This window comes from Coregonus lavaretus (genome assembly GCF_964263955.1).
Source record: "Coregonus lavaretus genome assembly, contig: HAP1_SCAFFOLD_2827, whole genome shotgun sequence".
Taxonomy (NCBI): domain Eukaryota; kingdom Metazoa; phylum Chordata; class Actinopteri; order Salmoniformes; family Salmonidae; genus Coregonus; species Coregonus lavaretus.
Window position 1 is genome coordinate 34,497 of NW_028160549.1, and position 22,525 is coordinate 57,021.

The following is a 22,525-nucleotide window of genomic DNA, read 5'->3' on the forward strand; positions in this document are numbered from 1 at the left end:
AAGAGGAATGGATGGATGCCCGGTTAGAGACCACACACACACACCATCTCATTACATCATCCAGTCATACCGAAGAGAAGACATGGTCTCCACCCTAGACCGAAGCCATAGATGCCGCTACTTGTATGAAAAAGCTCAAACTGAGATCACTGAACTCTGTTTGGATGTACTGTTTAGAACAGGGATGGCAACTTTGATCGGGTGGGGGCCACAAAAAATCTGACCTCATCGTGAGGGGCCGCAGTGTCTGCGTACCCACATCCATACCCACACATCCAGTCTTCGCCGGCTCTAGCCTATAGCCCTAGCCTTTAGCCCTTAGCCTTTAGCCTATAGCCCTAGCCTATAGCCCTTAGCCTATAGCCCTTAGCCTTTAGCCTTTTTGGGGGCCCTACGAGAAATTGTTGCCCCCCCCCCCCCCCCCGGTCGGTAATTCGCCCAGATAGCTAGCCGCTGGACTAACTTACCAATATCCATTTTATGGGCTAATTGAGTGACTGTCAGTGAGTGACATGAGAGAAACTGCCGATGCACAACCACATTTCTAAATTGCAACTTGTGTATTTGGCTAGATGGCGCTGCAACATGTCAGCTGTGCAACTAGAGACGACAAAACTCTTGATCACCTTTACTCCACACACAGAAACGCATACAAAGCTCTCCCTCGCCCTCCATTTGGCAAATATGACCATAACGATATCCTCCTGATTCCTGCTTACAAGGAAAAATTCAAAACAGAAAGTACCAGTGACGGAAGTGGTCCGATGAAGCGGATGCTAAGCTAAGCTACAGGACTGTTTCACTAGCACAGACTGGAATATGTTCCGGGATTCATCCGATAATATTGAAGAGTTTACCACATCAGTCACCGGCTTCATTAATAAGTGCAACGACGACGTTGTCCTCAGTGACCGTGCGCACATACAGTGCCTTGCAAAAGTATTCACCCCCCTTGGCGTTTTTCCTATTTTGTTGCATTACAACCTGTAATTTAAATTGATTTTTATTTGGATTTCATGTAATGGACATACACAAAATAGTCCAAATTGGTGAAGTGAAATGAAATAATTATATTTTTCAAAATATTATACAAAATAAATAACGGAAAAGTGGTGCGTGCATATGTATTCACCCCCTTTGCTATGAAGCCCCTAAATAAGATCTGGTGCAACCAATTACTTTCAGAAGTCACATAATTAGTTAAATAAAGTCCACCTGTGTGCAATCTAAGTGTCACCTGATCTCAGTATATATACACCTGTTCTGAAAGGCCCCAGAGTCTGCAACACCACTAAGCAAGGGGCACCACCAAGCAAGCGGCACCATGAAGACCAAGGAGCTCTCCAAACAGGTCAGGGACAAAGTTGTGGAGAAGTACAGATCAGGGTTGGGTTATAAAAAAATATCCGACACTTTGAACATCCCAACGAGCACCATTAAATGGAAAGAATATGGCACCAAAACAAACCTGCCAAGAGAGGGCCGCCCACCAAAACTCACGGACCAGGCAAGGAGGGCATTAATCAGAGAGGCAACAAAGACACCAAAGATATCCCTGAAGGAGCTGCAAAGCTCCACAGCGGAGATTGGAGTATCTGTCCATAGGACCACTTTAAGCCGTTCACTCCACAGAGCTGGGCTTTACGAAAGAGTGGCCAGAAAAAAGCCATTGCTTAAAGAAAAGGTGTTCGCCAAAAGGCATGTGGGAGACTCCCCAAACATATGGAAGAAGGTACTCTGGTCAGATGAGACTTAAATTGAGCTTTTTGGCCATCAAGGAAAACGCTATGTCTGGCGCAAACCCAACACCTCTCATCAACCCGAGAACACCATCCCCACAGTGAAGCATGGTGGTGGCAGCATCATGCTGTGGGGATGTTTTTCATCGGCAGAGACTGGGAAACTGGTCAGAATTGAAGGAATGATGGATGGCGCTAAATACAGGGAAATTCTTGAGGGAATCCCGTTTCAGTCTTCCAGAGATTTGAGACTGGGACGGAGGTTCACCTTCCAGCAGGACAATGACCCAAAGCATACTGCTAAAGCAACACTTGAGTGGTTTAAGGGGAAACATTTAACTGTCTTGGAATGGCCTAGTCAAAGCCCAGATCTCAATCCAATTGAGAATCTGTCGTATGACTTAAAGATTGCTGTACACCAGCGGAACCCATCCAACTTGAAGGAGCTGGAGCAGTTTTGCCTTGAAGAATGGGCAAAAATCCCAGTGGCTAGATGTGCCAAGCTTATAGAGACATACCCCAAGAGACTTGCAGCTGTAATTGCTGCAAAAGGTGGCTCTACAAAGTATTGACTTTGGGGGTTAATAGTTATGCAAGCTCAAGTTCTGTTATTTTTGTCTTATTTTTTGTTTGTTTCACAAGAAAAAATATTTTGCATCTTCAAAGTGGTAGGCATGTTGTGTAAATCAAATGATACAAACCCCCCCAAAATCCATTTTAATTCCAGGTTGTAAGGCAACAAAATAGGAAAAATGCCAAGGGGGGTGAATACTTTCGCAAGCCACTGTATCCCAAACAAAAGCCATGGATTACAGGGAACAACCGTATTGAGCAAAAACTGCCGCTTTCATGGAGCAGGACACTAATCCGGACTCTTATAAGAAATCCCACTACGACCTCCAACGAGCCATTAAACAGGCAAAGCATCAATATAGTACTAGGATCAAACCCTACTACGCTGGGACCTGAGCCCTAGGACCATGCCTCAGGACTACCTGGCCTGATGACTCCTTTCTGTCCCCAGTCCACCTGGTCGTGCTGCTGCTCCAGTTTCCACACCTGTTCACTGGACGTGCTACCTTGTCCCAGACCTGCTGTTTTCAACTCTCTCTCTCTACCGCAGCTACTATTTCAACCTCTAAATGCCCGGCTATGAAAAGCCAAGTGACATTTACTCCTGATGTACTGACCAGTTGCAACCTCTACAACCACTGTGATTATTATTTGACCCTGCTGGTCATCTATGAACGGTTGAACATCTTGGAGAAAAATCTGGCCTTAATGGCCATGTACTGTTATAATCTCCACCCGGCACAACCAGAAGGGGACTGGCCACCCCTCAGAGCCTGGTTCCTCTCTAGGTTTCTTCCTAGGTTTCTGCCTTTCTAGGGAGTTTTTCCTAGCCACTGTGCTTCTACATTTGCATTGCTTGCTGTTTGGGGTTTTAGGCTGGGTTTCTGTATAGCACTTTGTGACATCTGCTGATGTAAAAAGGGCTTTATAAATACAATTTGATTGATTGATTGAATTTGATTACAAAAGGGAAACCCAGCCGCGAGCTGCCCAGTGACGCGAGCCTATCAGACGAGCTAAATGCCTTCTATGCTCGCTTCGAGACAAGCAACACTGAACCATGCATGAGAACACCAGCTGTTCCAGACGACTGTGTGATCTCGCTCTCCGTAGCCAATGTGAGTAAGACTTTTAAACAGGTTAATATTCACAAGTCCGCGGGGCCAGATGGATTACCAGGACGAGTACCCAGAGCATGCGCTGATCAGCTGGCAAGTGTCTTCACTGACATTTTCAACCTCTTCCTGACCCTGTCTATAATACCTACATGTTTCAAGCAGACCACTATAGTCCTTGTACCCAAGAACACATTTTACATTTACATTTTAGTCATTTAGCAGACACTCTTATCCAGAGCGACTTACAGTTAGTGAGTGCATACATTTTCATACTGGCCCCCCGTGGGAAACGAACCCACAACCCTGGCGTTGCAAGCGCCATGCTCTACCAGCTGAGCTACAGGGGACTGTAGGTAACCAAGGTAACCTGTCTAAATGAATACTGCCCCGTAGTGCCAGGGTTTCCGTCAGCCAGTAATAGCTGACTTTTGGCCGTATTTATTTTGTTGAAAAGCCGTTAAATAAAAATATCCCAAAAAAATAAGTAGTAATTCCATTGCGAAATAAAGCTTTTTAGATTGAAATACCAGTTGATGTAAATACATTTAACTGGTCATGTTTAAAATCGGTCTATAGGTAAATTTACATCATTTAGTGGAATTAAATTAATCACACACGCATAGCATACAGATATAAAGGGAAAATCTATTGGACAGCACTTTCATAAGCCCAATCATTGCACAACAGATCTAAATGCAACCATGTGCTAAAAATAGTTTTGGGGCCATGATTAAAAACATCTAAAAAAAAATAATAATTCTCAACTGGTAATTGAAGCGCACTTCTCATTCGCCATTCAAATGCGTCGGCAACAGAAGGCAGGCTTCAGCGCGTCACACACCACTTTGCAATGAGCTGGAGGCAGTATGCATTTTGAAAACGTATAGCTACTTAAAAATGGTTTGAAACCTTTTACGTTTTACTACGAGGCATCTTTTACCTTGCCTCAAAGTAGCCTAGGGTAAAACCCGACCATCTCCGTGGAGGCAAATATTTTCTAAAGACTTCCTTATTGCCATTGAAACCTGTAGCCTTTTTCTTTCATGTTCTATTGGTTTTCAACTTTATTTCATTGTCCGGTAGCCAAATGGCTGCTGCACTAATAATGTGAAGAAATAATAGTTTATCAAAAATGTTAAGCTAAACGTTCTGATCTGTTGGATCAGATCCATTGCTTTTTAATATTTAATTTTTATGTAGCCGAGGCGTACTGGTTGTATGAATGTGATCCATCATCCCACAACTGTCCCGGAGTCTGTCTGGGACATTTCTTTCTCAACAAGCTGACCATAGAATAAGTCAACTTTTCTACAAATGGGGGATAGTAGATTGACATAGGGAAAGCTTAGCTTTCCCTAGCCTAAGTAAATGTAAATAAATTGCCAAAATTACATAGCCTAAATTAGCCCACTCCTGTCTATACAGAATGAAAAACAGTCATTCAAATATGCTCCTAAAGCATGATTTGGCCACAGAGGATCAACAGCTTCCCCTAGCCTTAAAGAAATAAGTTGTGGATTGTTTTAAACTCGCAGCCTACAGATGGAAGGAAAGGCTGCGCGCGCATCGCCTACAGATGGAAGGAAAGGCTGCGCGCGACAAACACCAAATAGATTATGGTTGAGTTGCGACTGTCAGTGAAAAGTAGAGAGGGCCAGTCAGGCATATCGCAATATTTCAAAATTCTAATCGCGGGAAAACGGCTATTGCTTTTAAAAAAAGAGAACAAAATGAAAAAGACTAAACTGTCTTTTAGTTATAAAAATGCTCAACTTAATTGAACAACAACAGTAGGTCTATAGCCCATCTTATTAGCAGCAGCGGAGAGCATCAGCCACAACCCCAGTGAGTGCGCACTGTGCATATTCACGCTTCATCGTTGTTGGGTCCGTTCCACTTAAAAAAAGTTTGTTTTTTTGGACAATAATTTCCTATAATACAATCATTTTTAGATGGATGTCACATTCTATTAGCGTCTCCCCTTCTCCTAGGCCTATTATATGGACGACGTTGTTTTTATTGATCTGTTTGTCAGTGTCAGCAGAGTAGGCTACCCTGTCATTTGTCGTAATTAAAAACATATTATGCTAATGTATCCAATCATAAAGTGTAGTAGAATTGCATGAAATGTGTTTTTGCCGTGCAAAAAAAAACGCAACGTATCTGATAGAGCCCATAGCCCAGGCCTCTACGCTATAGGAGCTCAGCCATGCAATGAACAGTCTTTGTTTTGTGAACAGTGATTGAGTTATATTATTATCCTAAATTACGACTATCCAATCTACTCATCACATTAGGAATAGTAGGCTCTTACTTAAGTCTGCAAATTCTATGACGCATGGAATGCTTTATTGTAAAAAAAAGGTGTAATTTTTATGGTGTAAGTTACCTTCCCCCAAAATTGAAATTCGCGCACCGGCTAGTGATTTTGCGGTTCGTTACTCGTCCTATTGGCTTCAAAAGTGCGCGGTAAGGACACGTCACTGCATCCTCAACTTGCATCTTCTGTTAAAATGGGGGGCTCAGGGGTGTGTGCTTTGGGTTATTGGTACACCAGAAGTACATTCATTTCCAATGGAATGCTGCGTCTGCCTTGCATTGCATTGCAGACGCAGTTGCAGTGCGTTCTGTGTGGGGCATCCATTGGATATTTCCAACCTATGTATCAAATTGTATGCGTACACTTGACAGATATAGTAGCAAAAGCTGAACGTTTAACTTTTGTTGCACACACATGCAGTAAACATTTTTGGATTACATAATGAAAATGTAGAATTTATTACGCAGCATTGATGCAATGACACCGGTCGGTCTGATCCAGGCGTTAGTCCCCTCCTGTACTCCCTGTTCACCCACAACTGCGTAGCCACGCACACGAATCCAACACCATCATTAAGATTGCTGACGACACGACGGTGTTAGGCCTGATCACCAACAACAATAAGACAGCCTATAGGGAGATCAGTGACCTGGCAGTGTGGTGCCAGGACAACAACCTCTCCCTCAACGTCAGCAAGACAAAAGGAGCTGATCGTGGACTACAGGAAACGGAGGGCAGAGCACGCCCCCATCTACATCGATGGGGCTGTAGTGGAGCGGGTTGAAAGCTTCAAGTTCCTCTGTGTCCACCTCACTAAGCAATTAACATGGTCCACACACACACACCAACACAGTCGTGAAGATGGCACCACAACGCCTCTTCCCCCTCAGGAGGCTGAAAAGATTGGCATGGGCCCTCAGATCCTCTAGAGCTGCACCATTGAGAGCATCATGACTGGCTGCATCACCGCTTGGTATGGCAACTGCTTGGCATCCGACCACAAGATGCTACAGAGGGTAGTGCGTACGGCCCAGTACATCACTGGGGCCAAGCTTCCTGCCATCCAGGACTTCTATACCAGGCGGTGTCAGAGGAAGGCCCTCAAAATTGTCAAAGACTCCAGTCACCCAAGTCTGGAATAGGCTTGGGCGGTATCCATTTTCCACTACCTTCATACCATCCTTGGGATTACGGTATTACCGAATGTTTATATAAAATAAAATAAATCGCTGATAGGGTGGGTATTGAGGCGTTCAACTCCGCATGCCGGCAAATGAACAAAGAGCATTGCGTTTCTTCAAATATAAACAAACAACTTCCGAGTGCAATAAGATGGCAAATATTTCATAACGAAAAAACTAAGTCAGAAAAACTTTTGGCCTCCTGGAATCGAAATGACTTGCAGTTGCTGCTTCCAAAATAGGACAAACAGTGTAGCCTACGACACAAACAAAATATAACAAAACAATTCAATAAGAAATAACACCAACTACAACAATAAGACTTGTTCAGCAGCATGAATATTTTACACCTTGAGCAACAAGATAGGCCTTCGAAATTACCAGTAGCCTAGATGCCCTGTAAAATAGGCCAGTAAAAATAGCGAATTGGGGGGGGGTAGCGCATCGGTCTTTCCCCATTACCTGTCGAATTGCTGGAGACTGCTCTAGTATTCTCTATCATTTTCTGTCGCACTGTCCTGTGTGGATAAAATGTGACATTACAACGTTTTAAAATCACCACCGCTTGTAACAATAACGTAACAAAACAGTAATAATAATACTATTTGTTCAAATGGTCATTTATTCGTTCAAATGTGAATGTATTTGTGCATGGCCAAGGCTACTACGCATCACAGATTATAATATGTTGTTTTGAAATGTAGTTCTATTTACCATTACTAGACAATGCTCTTGGAGGCCGAGCTCAGCCTGTGCTTTCAGGAGGTCTTGTTTTTTTAGGCCAGCTGTGTGACAAAGATCCTGTAGTAGCGTGGCAAGACCCCCAACTCTCCCTCTGTTCTCTGGAACAGTTTGTTACCGCGAGGTTTAAGATCCTGTAGTAGCGTGGCAAGACTCCCAACTCTCCCTCTGTTCTCTGGAACAGTTTGTTACCGCAAGGTTTAAGATCCTGTAGTAGCGTGGCAAGACTCCCAACTCTCCCTCTGTTCTCTGGAACAGTTTGTTACCGCGAGGTTTAAGATCCTGTAGTAGAGTGGCAAGACTCCCAACTCTCCCTCTGTTCTCTGGAACAGTTTGTTACCGCGAGGTTTAAGATCCTGTAGTAGCGTGGCAAGACTCCCAACTCTCCCTCTGTTCCCTGGAACAGTTTGTTACCGCGAGGTTTAAGATCCTGTAGTAGCGTGGCAAGACTCCCAAGGCTCCCTCTGTTCTCTGGAACAGTTTGTTACCGCGAGGTTTAAAGATCCTGTAGTAGCGTGGCAAGACTCCCAACTCTCCCTCTGTTCTCTGGAACAGTTTGTTACCGCGAGGTTTAAGATCCTGTAGTAGCGTGGCAAGACTCCCAACTCTCCCTCTGTTCTCTGGAACAGTTTGTTACCGCGAGGTTTAAATTGTGGCCAAAACAATTCAACCATTGCCAGCCCAGTTTTCTGATTGCAGCTGCAATGTTTGCAGTATTGTCTGTTGTTATTGCGGACAGTTTTTCTCTCTTCAAATGTCCATTATTTTTGTGCCTCACGGAGTGTTTCAGCTAGGTGGTCGTCTGTGTGGTTTTCTGGGGGAAAAAAAGCTTGTCTGCAGGCATTTAGAATGAAGTTTCCGGTCTTCATTAAGGTGTACTGTTAGAGAAATGTACGGTGTTGGACCACGTCTGTGGGCAAGGAAATGTGATCCGCGCCGGACACTAAAACCTCAACCTCTCGTCGGACTCTGTTGTAAAGGTCTGGAATTGCTGTTTTTGATAAGTATTTTCTCCCAGGCAGCTTGTACTATGGGTCTAATGTGTGGATCATGTCCTTGAAGGCCTTCTTTTCCACCGTGTGGATTGAAAACATGTATTTTGCTATGTGTATGGTAACAGCTTCCGTGCACTTCGTCCACCGGGTGGTGCTTTTTGTCTTTACACTTTACAAAAATATAAAATGCAACATGTTAAGTGTTGGTCCCATGTTTCATGAGCTGAAATAAAAGATCATAGAAATGTACCACATACACAGAAAGCTTATTTAGCTCAAATTTGAACACAAATGTGTTTACATCCCAGTTAGTGAGAATTTCTCCTTTGCCAAGATAATCCATCCGACATGTGTGGCATATCAAGAAGCTGATTAAACAGCATGATCATTACACAGGTGCACCTTGTGCTGGAGACAATAAAAAGCCACGGAAATGTGCTGTTTTGTCATACAACAATGCCACAGATGTCTCATGTTTTGAGGGAGCGTGCAATTGGCATGCCGACTGCAGGAATGTCCACCAGAGCTGTTGCCAGAGAAGTGAATGTTAATTTCTCTACTATAAGCCGCCTACAACGTCGTTTTAGAGAATTTAGCACTACTTCCAACCGGCCTCACAGCCGCAGACCACTTGTAACCACGCCAGCCCAGCACCTCCACATCCAGCTTCTTCACCATCGGGATCGTCTGTGACCAGCCACCCAAACAGCTGATGAAACTGTGGGTTTGCACAACCGAAGAATTTCTGCACAAACTGTCAGAAACCATCTCAGGGAAGCTCATCTGTGTGCTCGTCGTCCTCACCAGGGTCTTGACCTGACTGCAGTTCGGCGTCGTAACCGACTTCAGTGGGGAAATAATCACAGTCGATGGCCACTGGCACGCTGGACAAGTCTGCTCTTCACGGATTAATCCCGGTTTCAACTGTACCGGGCAGATGGCAGACCGTGTGGTATACTGCCCAAGCCTAGTCTGGAACCAACAGGACCCTGAAGTGTCTACCCCCAAGCCATAAGACTGCTCAATAGTTAACCAAATAGCTACCTGGTCTATCTGCATTGACCACCCCCCTTTGACTCATCACATACGCTGCTGGTATTGTTTATTATCCATCCTGTTGCCTAGTTACTTTACCCCTACCTACAGTGCATTCGGAAAGTATTCAGACCCCATAATTTTGTCCCCAAATGTTGTTACGTTACAGCCTTATTCTAAAAATGGATTAAATCGTTTTTTCCCCTCATCAATCTACACACAATACCCTATAATGACAAAACAAAACGTTTTTTGCACATTTATAAAAAAATACAAAACTGAAATTGACATAAGTATTCAGACCCTTTACTAAGTACTTTGTTGAAGCACCTTTGGCAGCGATTACAGCCTCCATTCTTCTTGGGTATGACGCTACAAGCTTGGCACACTTGTATTTGGGGAGTTTCTCCCATTCTTCTCTGAAGATCCTCTCAAGCTCTGTCAGGTTGGATGGGGAGCGTTGCTGCACAGCTATTTTCAGGTCTCCCCAGACATGTTTGATGGGGTTGATTGTCCTTCTGGAAGGTTCTCCCATCTCCACAGAGGAACTCTGGAGCTCTGTCAGAGTGACCATCGGGTTCTTGGTCACCTCCCTGACCAAGGCCCTTCTCTCCCGATTGCTCAGTTTGGCCGGGCGGCCAGCTCTAGGAAAAGTATTGGTGGTTCCAAACTTCTTCCATTTAAGAATGGAGGCCACTGTGTTCTTGGGGACCTTCAATGCTGCAGAAATGTTTTGGTACCCTTCCCCAGATCTGTGCCTCGACACAATCCTGTCTCAGAGCTCTACGGACAATTCCTTTTACCTTATGGCTTGGTTTTTCCTCTGACATGCACTGTCAACTGTGGGACCTTATATAGACAGGTGTGTGCCTTTCCAAATCATGTCCAATCAAATGAATTGACCACAGGTGGACTCCAATCAAGTTGTAGAAACAGCTCATGGATGATCAATGGAAACAGGATGCACCTAAGCTCAATTTCGAGTCTCATAGCAAAGGGTCTGAATACTTATGTAAATACGTTTTTTATTTTTAATACATTTGCAAAACCTGTTTTCGCTTTGTCATTATGGGGTATTGTGTGTAGATTGATGAGGGGGGGGGAATTATTTAATCCATTTTAGAATAAGGCTGTAACGTAACAAAAATGTGGAAGGGAAGGGGTCTGAATACTTTCCGAATGCACTGTAAATAAAAAAAGCCAACATGTCAAAGCCAACATCTCAAAGTGTAGGCAATATGCATACAGCCTCATGTCCAAACCGATGCTGACATGAGGGCGGCGCCACAAAATGTAGTCAATCTTTAATGACACACTTTTAATTACATAAATATAGGTTAAATGCTAGTCATGTTTGATAAATAAAATGAAGGATAATTAACTTTTAAAGGCTAGATTTTGTTGACATACTCGAGGCACGGTTCATTCGGATCAAATGGTCACAAGACCGGAGAGCGAAGGACAATGCCTGTTGCGCACCGCACATCACCCACCTTGAATCTGAGCGGAGGCGGTCAGCATTTTGAAACTATTCGACCATAAAACTTTAAATTTACCCATAAACTTAAACTTAATAAGAGCTTTAATAATAAGTGTTTTGCATAGTTAAAAACACTTCATATGCCATTGAAACCAGCATTTCTCACATTATCTATTGGTTTTCAAAATCAACTTTATTTTATTGTCCAGCAGCCAAAGGCACAACCCCAGTCATAATAGTAACCCATGATAGTTGATGCATCTTTAGATCTCCCCTCTTTCTTAATTTTCTGTCACATGAAACTTTTGAGAACAGCGTTTTCCGCATTTTGGAACATTCGCGCATAGCCTACAGCCATGTGAGCATTGCTGAACGTATAATATTAGAGGGAAAAAAACAATCAACGTTTTAAGCTTTAAAAACGGACTGATCGGTTGCATCAGTCTCATTGCTTTGTAAATTTTTGATGTGCAGTGGTCGTATGAACTTTGGATCTGTCTTCCCAGAACTGTCCCAAAGTCTGTTTTGAACCGTCCTAGACATATAACTTATCGTCCCAGGGACAACGGGACACCCTTAATTTCGAGCCCTGGAGGGTATTATTTTAGAAAAATAAAAAAATTATTTGGTTGTAATTCTAACATTGCAATATTTCATAGCCTACCAAGGGTGGCCAACCAACCTCCAGGAGAGCCTTAAAGGGGCAGTGCTGTATTTTGAGACCTACATTGTCTGATGCTCTACGGGAAGAAAGATAGCAATGCATTTTATTTTGTAAAGTGGTTCCTTGTTAGAAAAAAAATCTGTTCTACTTGTCCTACTATTATTTTTCTCTCTTCATTGTTGGGAATGGCTATAAGTTAACATCACTGTTAGTCTACACCTGTTGTTTACGAAGCATGTGACAAATAAAATATGATTTATTTTTTATTATTCTAACTCTCAACAGTAAATTGATACCACGACTGAGTTCCCCCCCCAAAAAATCTATATAATAATCTAAAATGGTGTAGAATCATCAGATTCTGATTTTACCTGCAGCGCCCCTTAGTGGTCGAGTGAGGGAAGCCGCTTTAGCTGACGTTCGTATGAGACGTGCGTGATGATGTCTTATTTAGCAGCCAGATAACACATTATAATTAAATATTGATCGGAAGTTAAACTAAGGGGCAATAGAAGCCATGCATTTATTTTATGGAACGATGGATGGCTAACACTTCTTGAGCTAGTTACACCCTGAAACACTAGCAATACGCCCCGGTGGAGTGTTGCTAGCTAACTAGCTACGGCAGTACTGTGCATTAGCCAGCTAGCTAGCTAACAACAACACAGTGGTCGTACTGATAGGGCCTTGTCAAAAACCAGCTGGCAAATTAGTGCAACACCTCATTCTGAGGGTACCCTCCATTAGGTAGATCAGTCAGAAACGTTACCACATCATGCACGAGTTAACGTTAGTTAGCTAGTTGACTGTTTTGCGAAAAGCGTTCAACGAGGAACCCGGAAGGACACCACTGATAAATGTTAGCCAACTTTGCATTTCAAACAGGGGCCTGATGATAGCCAACTCGCCGTTAATATAGCCTAGTTGCCTGTCAGAGAGGGTGTAACGTTACATTACAGAACGGTTAACGATGTTACATAGCTATGTAGGTGGTCCATTAGCTTAACAAATATTGGCTAACTTGAAAGCGACTGACCATTTACAGAAAGTTGACATACACATCTCACTCACCGGCACTATGCTAACATTCGTTTCAATGCATTGGTCGTAAGTTACAGGGTTAAGTGACGTTAGCTAGCTAGTTAGCTAATGTTAATAACAGTAAGTAAAACCCGCATGTTGACTAGCTAAAGTAAGCTAGCTTTGTACCTACTAGTTAACTACAAGTTAGATAGGTACTGACACAATATAGCTAGTGGTACGTTATTTTCAATACAAAGTCGAGCGTAAATAAACCTCCCTTCAATATACAAACAATGTACGGTAAACACATAGCTAACTGTTTTGAAAGCAACAGAGACAAATACTCGCCCAGGCCCAATAATCGAGGTTTGCTAGCTAGCTAGTATCACTAACGCTAGTTCAGACAAACTGGCTACCTTATCGATATCTCATCATTTTCTTTATAATTAGTTAACTTGCTATCATAACCGAGTTTGCATTTTTAATAGCGCGCTATCTAGCTACATTATCTGGCTAACGTTACAGTAGCTAGCTAGCTACAAAACTGCACAGTTGTAAGCTAGGTACGTTCTCAAAAAAGAAAAAAAATCACCCATAGAAAAGTGTCAGGATGTCTTGCAACGACCATCACGACTAAACAAATAACGTAAATACTCACTAAATATGTATTCCAGGATGAGCAGGAACATTAGATAATCCTTCAAAAAGTCCAGAATTGGCACGACACTGTAACCGAAAATATCGTCGGAAACAAAACATTTCAGAAATGAACATTAAAATTCAAGATGGCGGCTAGCACAGGAGCGAGGAGAAAGGCGCAGCACTGCCATCCAGAAGAAATAGACCCAAGGAATACTCCAGCCATTCTGTCCAATAGTTTAGGATTAAACAGACATTAAGTCGTTTTTACACTGAAATTAAGTTAACTGATGCTTTCGAGAAATAAAAAGCCATTAATTCCTTACTTTGTAAAAAAAATAATCGGATGTACACAAAAGTAGTGGTGCATAAACAAACCACTAAAAACGCTTCCTAAGGATTGAACGACAGCTGATAGGATCTACACTCTTCTGCAGTCCCACTCAGATAGAAAGCAAGAGAAGAGCAGCACATATCGTGCCTGCATAAAGATAGCCAGTTGAGCACAAGGGACTGTTCTGGACGGCAATACTACATTGACTCTCACACTACTCTTTTCAAGTATAATTTCAACAGTTGTTCAGAGACCGGTTTACCGGTCGACCTATCTATGGCACAAGTTGATGTGCGGTAGCTATGGTTGTAAGGTAGTTGTAGTTAAATCCATACATGCTAGCATAAAAAGCTAACACTATCAGCTGTAAGAAGTTCTATCTCTCTCTCTCTCACACACACACACACACAGCTGGGCCGATTTGGCTAAGAATGGGTGAATTGCTCCATCCTGGTGGACTTGCAAGACATTCTGCCACGAAGTTTTCAAACGAAGCAAGATATTTCAGGGTTGTTGTTCTTTCTTATTTGACAGTGTATATCAGTGCCCAAACTTTGGGAATTCCATGGTAGTTAATGTAATGACACATTTGTAACATATACCGGTTTGCAACGTGTCACACACACACTGACCTTCCGATTGAAACGTTGGAATAAAGTATGCATTTCCACTTCACGCTTCGCTCGGTTACATTTTTAAAACCCTACTCCTTGATTATGGTGGATGAGCGTGTTCACTGCTTTTGAACCGTTGCTAAACCAGAGCATTATAGCCTTCGAGGGGCATTTTATTCAGAGATATTCACAGCATCTTTGAAAATAGGTAAATATACAGTGCCTTGCAAAAAATATTCACATTTTGTGCACAACTCATGTCCATCGAGGCACTGCCGTTTTCAACCTGTATGAGAGAAGAGGACCAAAGTGTACGCAAGCCCTGGTTTATTGTGAAAAGACGGAAAGTAAAGAAATCTTAGCACACAACATTTTAGGACATTTGAAAAGCAGTAAAATGTTTTGTGTTGAAATATTCTTGATGTTCAATTGGCTAGTTGACATAATCAGTTACTGGCCCAGTGAGTCACCTGAGTGAGCCATTATTCAGGTTAGTGTCTCAAATTAAGTAAAATCTTAATTCAAAAACGTAAAGACAACATTATTACAAGAGTTAATATGACCGTAAATATAAAACATGTTACATACACAGCAAATCAAAATACTGTAATAAATAAAAAACAAAACATATATACACAATACTCTTGAAAAACTGTCTGTTGCCCTTTCAGTCACCACCATCCTGTTACTTGGCAACCTGGGGGTGGAAAGAAGAGGATATGTTAAATTATCCAGATATCTTTCAAATCACAAAGATAAAAGCCCTAAAATTAGGCTACTATCCCTACCACCATAAATTGAAAAAAAGTAATCACTAGAGCCCGACCGATACAGTGCCTTCAGAAAGTATTCAACATTTGGTTGTGTTACAGCCTGAATTCAAAATGGATTACATTAATTTTTTTCTCAAGGTCTGTTAAGTTAGATGGGGAGCGGCGGTGAACAGCAATCTTCAAGTTTTCCCACATATTTTAAATGGGATTCAAGTCTGGGCTTTGGCTGGGCCACTCAAGGACTTTCACATTCTTGTTCTGAAGCCATTCCAGCGTTGCTTTGGCTGTATGCTTGGGGTCCTTCAATCAATCACATTTTATTTATAAAGCCCTTTTTACATCAGCAGATGTCACAAAGTGCTATACAGAAACCCAGCCTAAACCCCCAAACCTCAAGCAATGCAGATGTAGAAGCACGGTGGCCAGGAAAAACTTCCTAGAAAGGCAGAAATCAAGGAAGAAACCTAGAGAGGAACCAGGCTCTGAGGGGTGGCCAGTCCCCTTCTGGCTGTGCCAGGTTGAGATTATAACAGTACATGGCCATTAAGGCCAGATTTTTCTCCAAGATGTTCAAGCGTTCATAGATGACCAGCAGGGTCAAATAATAATCACAGTGGTTGTAGAGGCTGCAACAGGTCAGTACATCAGGTGTAAATATCACTTGGCTTTTCATAGCCGGGCATTTAGAGGTTGAAATAGCAGGTGTGGTAGAGAGAGAGAGAGTTGAAAACAGCAGGTCAGGACAAGGTAGCATGTCCGGTGAACAGGTCAGGGTTCCATAGCTGCAGGCAGAAGAGTGGAAACTGAAGCAGCAGCACGACCAGGTGGACTGGGGACAGCTACGAGTCATCAGGCCAGGTAGTCCTGAGGCATGGTCCTAGGGCTCAGGTCCTCCGGGAGGGGAGGGAGAGAGGGAGAATTAGAGGGAGCATACTTAAATTCACACAGGACACTGGATAAGACAGGAGAATAACACCAGATATAACAGACTGACCCGAGCCCCCCCGGCACATAGACTATTGCAGCATAGATACTGGAGGCTGAGACAGGGGGGGGAGACACTGTGGCCCCGTCCAACGATACCCCCGGACAGGGCCAACCAGGCAGAATACAACCCCACCCACTTTGCCAAAGCACAGCCCCCACACCACCAGAGGGATATCAACAGACCACCAACCTACTACCCTGAGACAAGGCTGAGTATAGCCCACGAAGATCTCCTCCACTACACGAGCCAGAGGGAGCGACAAACCGGACAGGAAGATCACATCAGTGACTCAATCCACTCAAGTGATGCACCCCTCCTAGGGATGGCATGGAAAGCACCAGTAAGCCAGTGACTCAGCCCCCCGTAATAGGGTCAGAGGCAGAGAATCCCAATGGAGAGAAAGGAATCGGCCAGGCAGAGACAGCAAGGACGGTTTGTCGCTCCAGTGCCTTTCCGTTCACCTTCGCACCCCTGGGCCAGACTACACTCAATCATAGGACCTACTGAAGAGAGGAGTCTTCAGTAAAGACTTAAAAGGTCGAGACCGAGTCTGCGTCTCCTCACATGGACAGGCAGACCATTCCATAAAAATTGAGCTCTATAGGAGAAAGCCCTGCCTCCAGCTGTTTGCTTAGAAATTCTAGGGACAATAAGGAGGCCTGCGTCTTGTGACCGTAGCGTACGTGTAGGTATGTACGGCAGGACCAAATCGGAGAGATAGGTAGGAGCAAGCCCATGTAATGCTTTGTAGGTTAGCAGTAAAACCTTGAAATCAGCCCTAGCCTTAACAGGAAGGCAGTGTAGAGAGGCTAGCACTGGAGTAATATGATCAAGCAGCCCGTGTTTAGCGCTAACTGAAGTTTATTTAGTGCTTTATCCAGGTAGCCGGAGAGTAGAGCATTGCAGTAGTCTAATCTAGTAGTGACAAAAGCATGGATTAGCTTTTCTGCATCATTTTTGGACAAAACGTTTCTGATTTTTGCAACGTTACGAAGATGGAAAAAGGCTGTCCTTAAAATAGTCTTCATATGTTCGTCAAGAGAGAGATCAGGGTCCAGAGTCCCGCCGAGGTCCTTCAGTTTTTTTTTTCTGACGACTGTACAACCATCAAGATTAATTGTCAGATCCAACAGAATATCTCTGTTTCTTGGGACCTAGAACTAGCATCTCTGTTTTGTCCGAGTTTAAAAGTAAAACATTTGCCGCCATCCATTTCCTTTTGTCTGAAACACAGGCTTCCAGGGTAGGCAATGTTGGGGCTTCACCACGTTTCATCGAAATGTACAGCTGTGTGTCGTCCGCATAGCAATGAAAGTTAACATTGTGTTACCAAATGACATCACCAAGAGGTAAAATATATAGTGAAAACAATAGTGGTCCTAAAACGGAACGTTGAGGAACAAACCATCCACAGAGACAAACTGATATATTTCCAACAGATACGATCTAAACCAGGCAAGAACTTGTCTGTGTAGACCAATTAGGGTTTCCAATCTCTCTTAAAAGAATGCGGTGATCGATGGCGTCAATGGCAGCACTAAGGTCTAGGAGCACGATGACAGATGCAGAGCCTTGGTCTGACGCCATTAAAAAGGTAATTTACCACCTTCACGAGTGCGGTCTCAGTGTTATGATGGGGTCTAAAACAAGACTGAAGCGTTTCGTGTACATTTTTTGTCTTCAGGAAGGCAGTGAGTTGCTGCACAACAGCTTTTTCAAAAAACTTTTGAGAGGAATGAGCGATTCGATATAGGCCGATAGTTAAAAAAAAACATTTTCTGGGTCAAGGTTTGGCTTTTTCAAGAGAGGCTTTGTTACTGCCACTTTTAGGTGAGTTTGGTTCACATCCAGTGGATAGGAAGACATTTATTATCTTCAACATAGGAGGGGCAAGCACAGGAAGTAGCTCTTTCAGTAGTTTAGTTGGAATAGGGTCCAGTATGCAGCTTCAAGGTTGAGGCATTATTTATTATCTATATATACACATTATTTTTCATGAATGTGTCAAGAGATATAGGATAAAAAAAACTTGAGTGTCTCCATTGATCCTAGGTCCTGGCAGTTTTGTGCAGACTCAGGACAGCTGAGCTTTGGAGAAATACGCAGATTCAAAAGAGGAGTCCGCAATTTGCTTTCCAATGATCATGATCTTTTCGTCGAAGAAGTTCATGAATTCATCACTGCTGAAGTGAAAGGCATCCTCTCTTGGGGAATGCAGCTTTTTAGTTTGCTCTGTGACAGTATGAAATAGACATTTTGGATTGTTCTTATTCTCCTCAATTAGGTTGGAAAAAAATAGGATGATCGAGCAGCAGTGAGGGCTCTTCGATATTGCTCTGTACTGTCTTTCCAAGCTAGTATAAAAAGACATCCAGTTTGGTGGAGCGCCATTTCCGTTCCAATTTTTTTGGAGGCTTGCTTCAGGGCTCAGGTATTTTCTGTATACCAGGGAGCTAGTTTCTTGTGACAAATGTTTTTTGTTTTTAGGGGTGCGACTGCATCTAGGGTATTACGCAAGGTTACATTTAGATCCTCAGTTAGGTCGTTAACTGATTTCTGTATTCTGACGTCCTTGAGTAGGTGGAGGGAGTCTGGAAGGGCCTCTAGGAATCTTTGGGTTGTCCGAGAATTTATAGCATGGCTTTTGATGGTCCTTGGTTGGGGTCTGAGCAGATCATTTGTTGCGATTGCAGGGTTATGAGGAAAAACATTTAGATCCACAATATTTATTCCACGGGACAAAACTAGAACCCAGGATATGACTGTGGCAATGAGTAGGTCCGGAGACATGTTGGACAAAACCCACTGAGTCGATGATGGCTCCAAAAGCCTTTTGGAGTGGGTCTGTGGACTTTTCCATGTGAATATTAAAATCATCAAAAATTTGAATATTATATGCCATGACTACAAGGTCCGATAGAAATTTAGGGAACTCAGTGAGGAACTCTGTATACGGCCCAGGAGGCCTGTAAACAGTAGCTATAAAAAGTGATTGAGTAGGCTGCATAGATTTCATGATTAGAAGCTCAAAAGACAAAAACGCAGTCATTTTGGGTGGTAAAAGTCCACTCCTCAGTAAAAGGCACATGACAGCCCGCTTGGAGTTTGCCAAAAGGCAGCTAAAGACTCTCGGACCATAAGAAACAAGATTCTCTGGTCTGATGAAACCAAGATTGAACTCTTTGGCCTGAATGCCTCACGTCTGGAGGAAACCTGGCACCATCCCTACGGTGAAGCATAGTGGTGGCAGCATCATGCTGTGGGGATGTTTTTCAGCGGCAGGTACTGGGAGACTAGTCAGGATCGAGTCAAAGATGAACAGAGCAAAATACAGAGAGATCCTTGAGGAAAACCTGCTCCAGAGTGCTTAGGTCCTCAGATTGGGGCGAAGGTTCACCTTCCAACAGGACAACGACCCTAAGTAGGCGTGACAACACAGGAGTGGCTTCGGGACCAGTCTCAATGTCCTTGAGTGGCCCAGCAAGAGCCCAGACTTCAACCTGATCGAACATCTCTGGAGAGACCTGAAAATAGCTGTGCAGCAACGCTCCACATCCAACCTGACAGAGCTTGAAAGGATCTGCAGAGAAGAATGGGAGAAACTCCCCAAATACAGGTGTGCCAAGCTTGTAGTGTCATACCCAAGAAGAATCGATAATGTAAACGCTGTCAAAGGTGCTTCAACAAAGTACTGAGTAAAAGGTCTGAATACTTACGTAAATGTAATTTCAGTTTTTTAAAACTTTTTATAAATTACCAAAATAATTCTAAAAAAACCTGTTTTTGCTTTGTCATTATGGGTAATAATCAATTTATAATAAGGCTGTAATGTAACAAAATGTGGAAAAAGTCAAGGGGTCTGAATACTTTCCGAAGGCACTGTATGTAAATTAGATTTCTGTATATCATTTTCAATATATTCGCAAAATGTCTAAAAACATGTTTTCACTTTGTCATTATGGGGTATTGTGTGTAGATGGGTGAGAGAAAAAACAATCAACTGAATCCATTTTGAATTCAGGCTGTAACACAAACTGTGGAATAAGTCAAGGGATACCAATACTATCACCGATATTGACCTTTTACCGCTATATCGGTATCGGATGATAATTCTACCGATAACCAATATTGAATAAATAGGATGAAAAAGGTAATCTCACGCTAATCTGAACACCTGCGGCCATTCTCATGATGTCATTAATGTCACAATGTATGAAATCAACGTTTGAGGCATAGTTATTGGACAATTGCTCTTTTGAATGGATATTTATGAGAATTCAGTGTAGAAAGATGAGACTTTCATTTTCCCACTCTAAAACAGTATAATCGGCATCGGTAAGTTTTGCCCCCAAAAATCGGTATCGGGCCCCAAAAAAAACATATCGTTCAGGCTCCAGTAGTTACAATCTGAAAACATACAGTGTTGTTGACAAATATTGGACAGTTTCATTGGGAAAACCCTTTCAACACACAGACACACACAGGGATCTATAGATGACAAACACAAGCAGAATGCTCAGTGGACTCCATGTTGATTACCTTTAAGCAGAGCCCTGTTCCTCCTTGACCTTGTTCTCTGCCTCCATCTCCTCCACCCCAGCCTGGGTCATCAGGTCACCAATGTTCTTCTCCAGGTCATCGATGCGGCCACTCATCTCATCGAGTACTCTCGTCAAGGAAGTGGGAACAACATTCAGGTACCATGCCTAGTATACAAGATATCCCTAACTCCCATCCATAGAACTATGTAGTACCAATTCCTTTGACCCAATCTGTCTGCTTTTTACAGTTCTGTATTTTTGAAATGTTAGCAAAAGTTGTACATTTCACTGTTAGTCTACACCTGTTGTTTACGAAGCATGTGACAAATAAAAATGTGATTGATTATTTTACACAATTGCTTCAAACCGGCTGACAAGACTGCCAGGATTGAGTGCATTACATGTATCTGAATGATCAAACCATGCAATCATTGATATCATTAGATGAGGCTATGAGAAATCAAATTAAATTGTAACGTAAAACTGTGTCATTCTTAAAGTCTGTCTTTGATTGAACCATAGAAAAATAGCATTGAAATTGTGAAGGCAGGATATTTCTTCCAATGATCTGGTCTGACATGGTCTGGAATTTATCCTGCATCTGCTGCAGCAGTGTCTGGACCTGCAGAGAAGGAGAGAGGAGAGGTGGACAGAACATTTTGTCACTACTGTTTGTTGCAATGTGTGGGCAGACACGTTTCTATCCTGTAGCATTGCAGAATCGTGGTGCATGCATGTATACTACTGAACTTTGTGGGCGTTAAGCTGCTTCCGATGCCTACTCAACAGGGTGCTGCCTCCACCGCTGATACCATGGAAACCATGGAGACTTGCAGTTTGTCCCCAACAAACAAAAATGTAAAATGTACATGTCGGAACACAATTACATTTAGTTAGATAGCAAGTTAGCTAATTCCAGTTCCATTTCAAGAATAATAGCTGTAGCTAGCTAGCTAAACAGGATTAAAACAAAGGTAATGTAACTAAACAGAATTTTCGACTGCAACTATTTCATTCTGGGAAGTTACTGTTTGATAAGCTACAAAAACGAATGGGGAAAAAAATATGTTATAGCAGAACTTTAGATAACGTTAGCCAGCCTGCTGGTAGTTAAGTTAGCTAACGCTAGCCTGTTCTGCGGACGGTTTTCAAGTCGGATAGGATATGGCAAGGATTTGGAAACGTTAGCTAGCTAGCTAGGTAATAAGACTCACCACCCCAGTCAGGTCCTGTACAGATTTCGGATCCTGGATCTCTGACATTGCACTAAATTCGTGGCGCTGCTGTACGATAGAGACCACCGCGGGTTAGTCAGAGACGTCTTTCTTCCTTCTCTGCAGGCGAAGCGAAACAACCGTCAATGACTGAGGGAGTTATTTTACGATGGCCAGTCACCTCATCGGGCGAAAGCGGGGAGGGAGAAGCGTTCGTCACAAATCGGACAGTAATCTGCACCACTTGGACATGTTGTCAACAAGGCGGCATGGTGCATCGTCCAGAAACATACAACATATATTTTTCCAATAAAATACATGTTTGAATTTTCAAACTAGTTTTCATTGGGATGGCAGATAAAGCGTTTTTATCAAAAGCAATCACATGGAAAAACACAATCTTACTAATTACTACACGTGCTTGATTACCAAACGTTTGTTTTGAGCCGACTTCGCCGTCGGACGGTCAGAGCATGACACCTGGCTCATGCCCATTGGGCAGCCCGGTTCCAAATCGAACGCAATCAACTTCCAGCCGGTGCAAAATACGCAT

The 22,525-nt window shown here is 42.9% G+C and overlaps 2 protein-coding genes across 2 annotated transcripts in view; both read right to left on the reverse strand.

The window, feature by feature from the left end:
• The window catches only part of LOC311121683 (histone-lysine N-methyltransferase KMT5B-like), a 33,223-nt gene extending 19,539 nt beyond the window's left edge, over positions 1–13,684 (reverse strand). Inside the window, exon 1 of the mRNA XM_084196141.1 lies at positions 13,528–13,684. The gene's annotated coding sequence lies outside the window, so the exon portion shown is untranslated. The remainder of the gene's footprint in view (positions 1–13,527) is intronic.
• A 1,084-nt stretch (positions 13,685–14,768) lies between these two features.
• Positions 14,769–22,120, reverse strand: LOC311121682 (heat shock factor-binding protein 1-like). Its single transcript, XM_084196140.1, has 4 exons — positions 21,973–22,120; positions 21,314–21,380; positions 20,757–20,880; positions 14,769–15,153 (listed from the first exon to the last, which is right to left on the reverse strand). The coding sequence occupies exons 1-3, from the start codon at positions 22,018–22,020 to the stop codon at positions 20,759–20,761; spliced, it is 237 nt and encodes a 78-aa protein (XP_084052266.1). The 5' UTR covers positions 22,021–22,120; the 3' UTR covers positions 14,769–15,153; positions 20,757–20,758.
• Positions 22,121–22,525: the final 405 nt, after the last annotated feature.

Coding starts and splice junctions, on each gene's coding strand:
- LOC311121682 (XM_084196140.1), bottom strand. CDS start 22,020: ATGTCAGAGATCCAGGATCCGAAATCTGTACAGGACCTGACTGGGGTG. Junction 21,381..21,972: donor TACAGGACCTGACTGGGGTG/GTGAGTCTTATT, acceptor CCTTCTCTGCAG/GTCCAGACACTGCTGCAGCA. Junction 20,881..21,313: donor AGACCAGATCATTGGAAGAA/ATATCCTGCCTT, acceptor TGACGAGAGTAC/TCGATGAGATGAGTGGCCGC.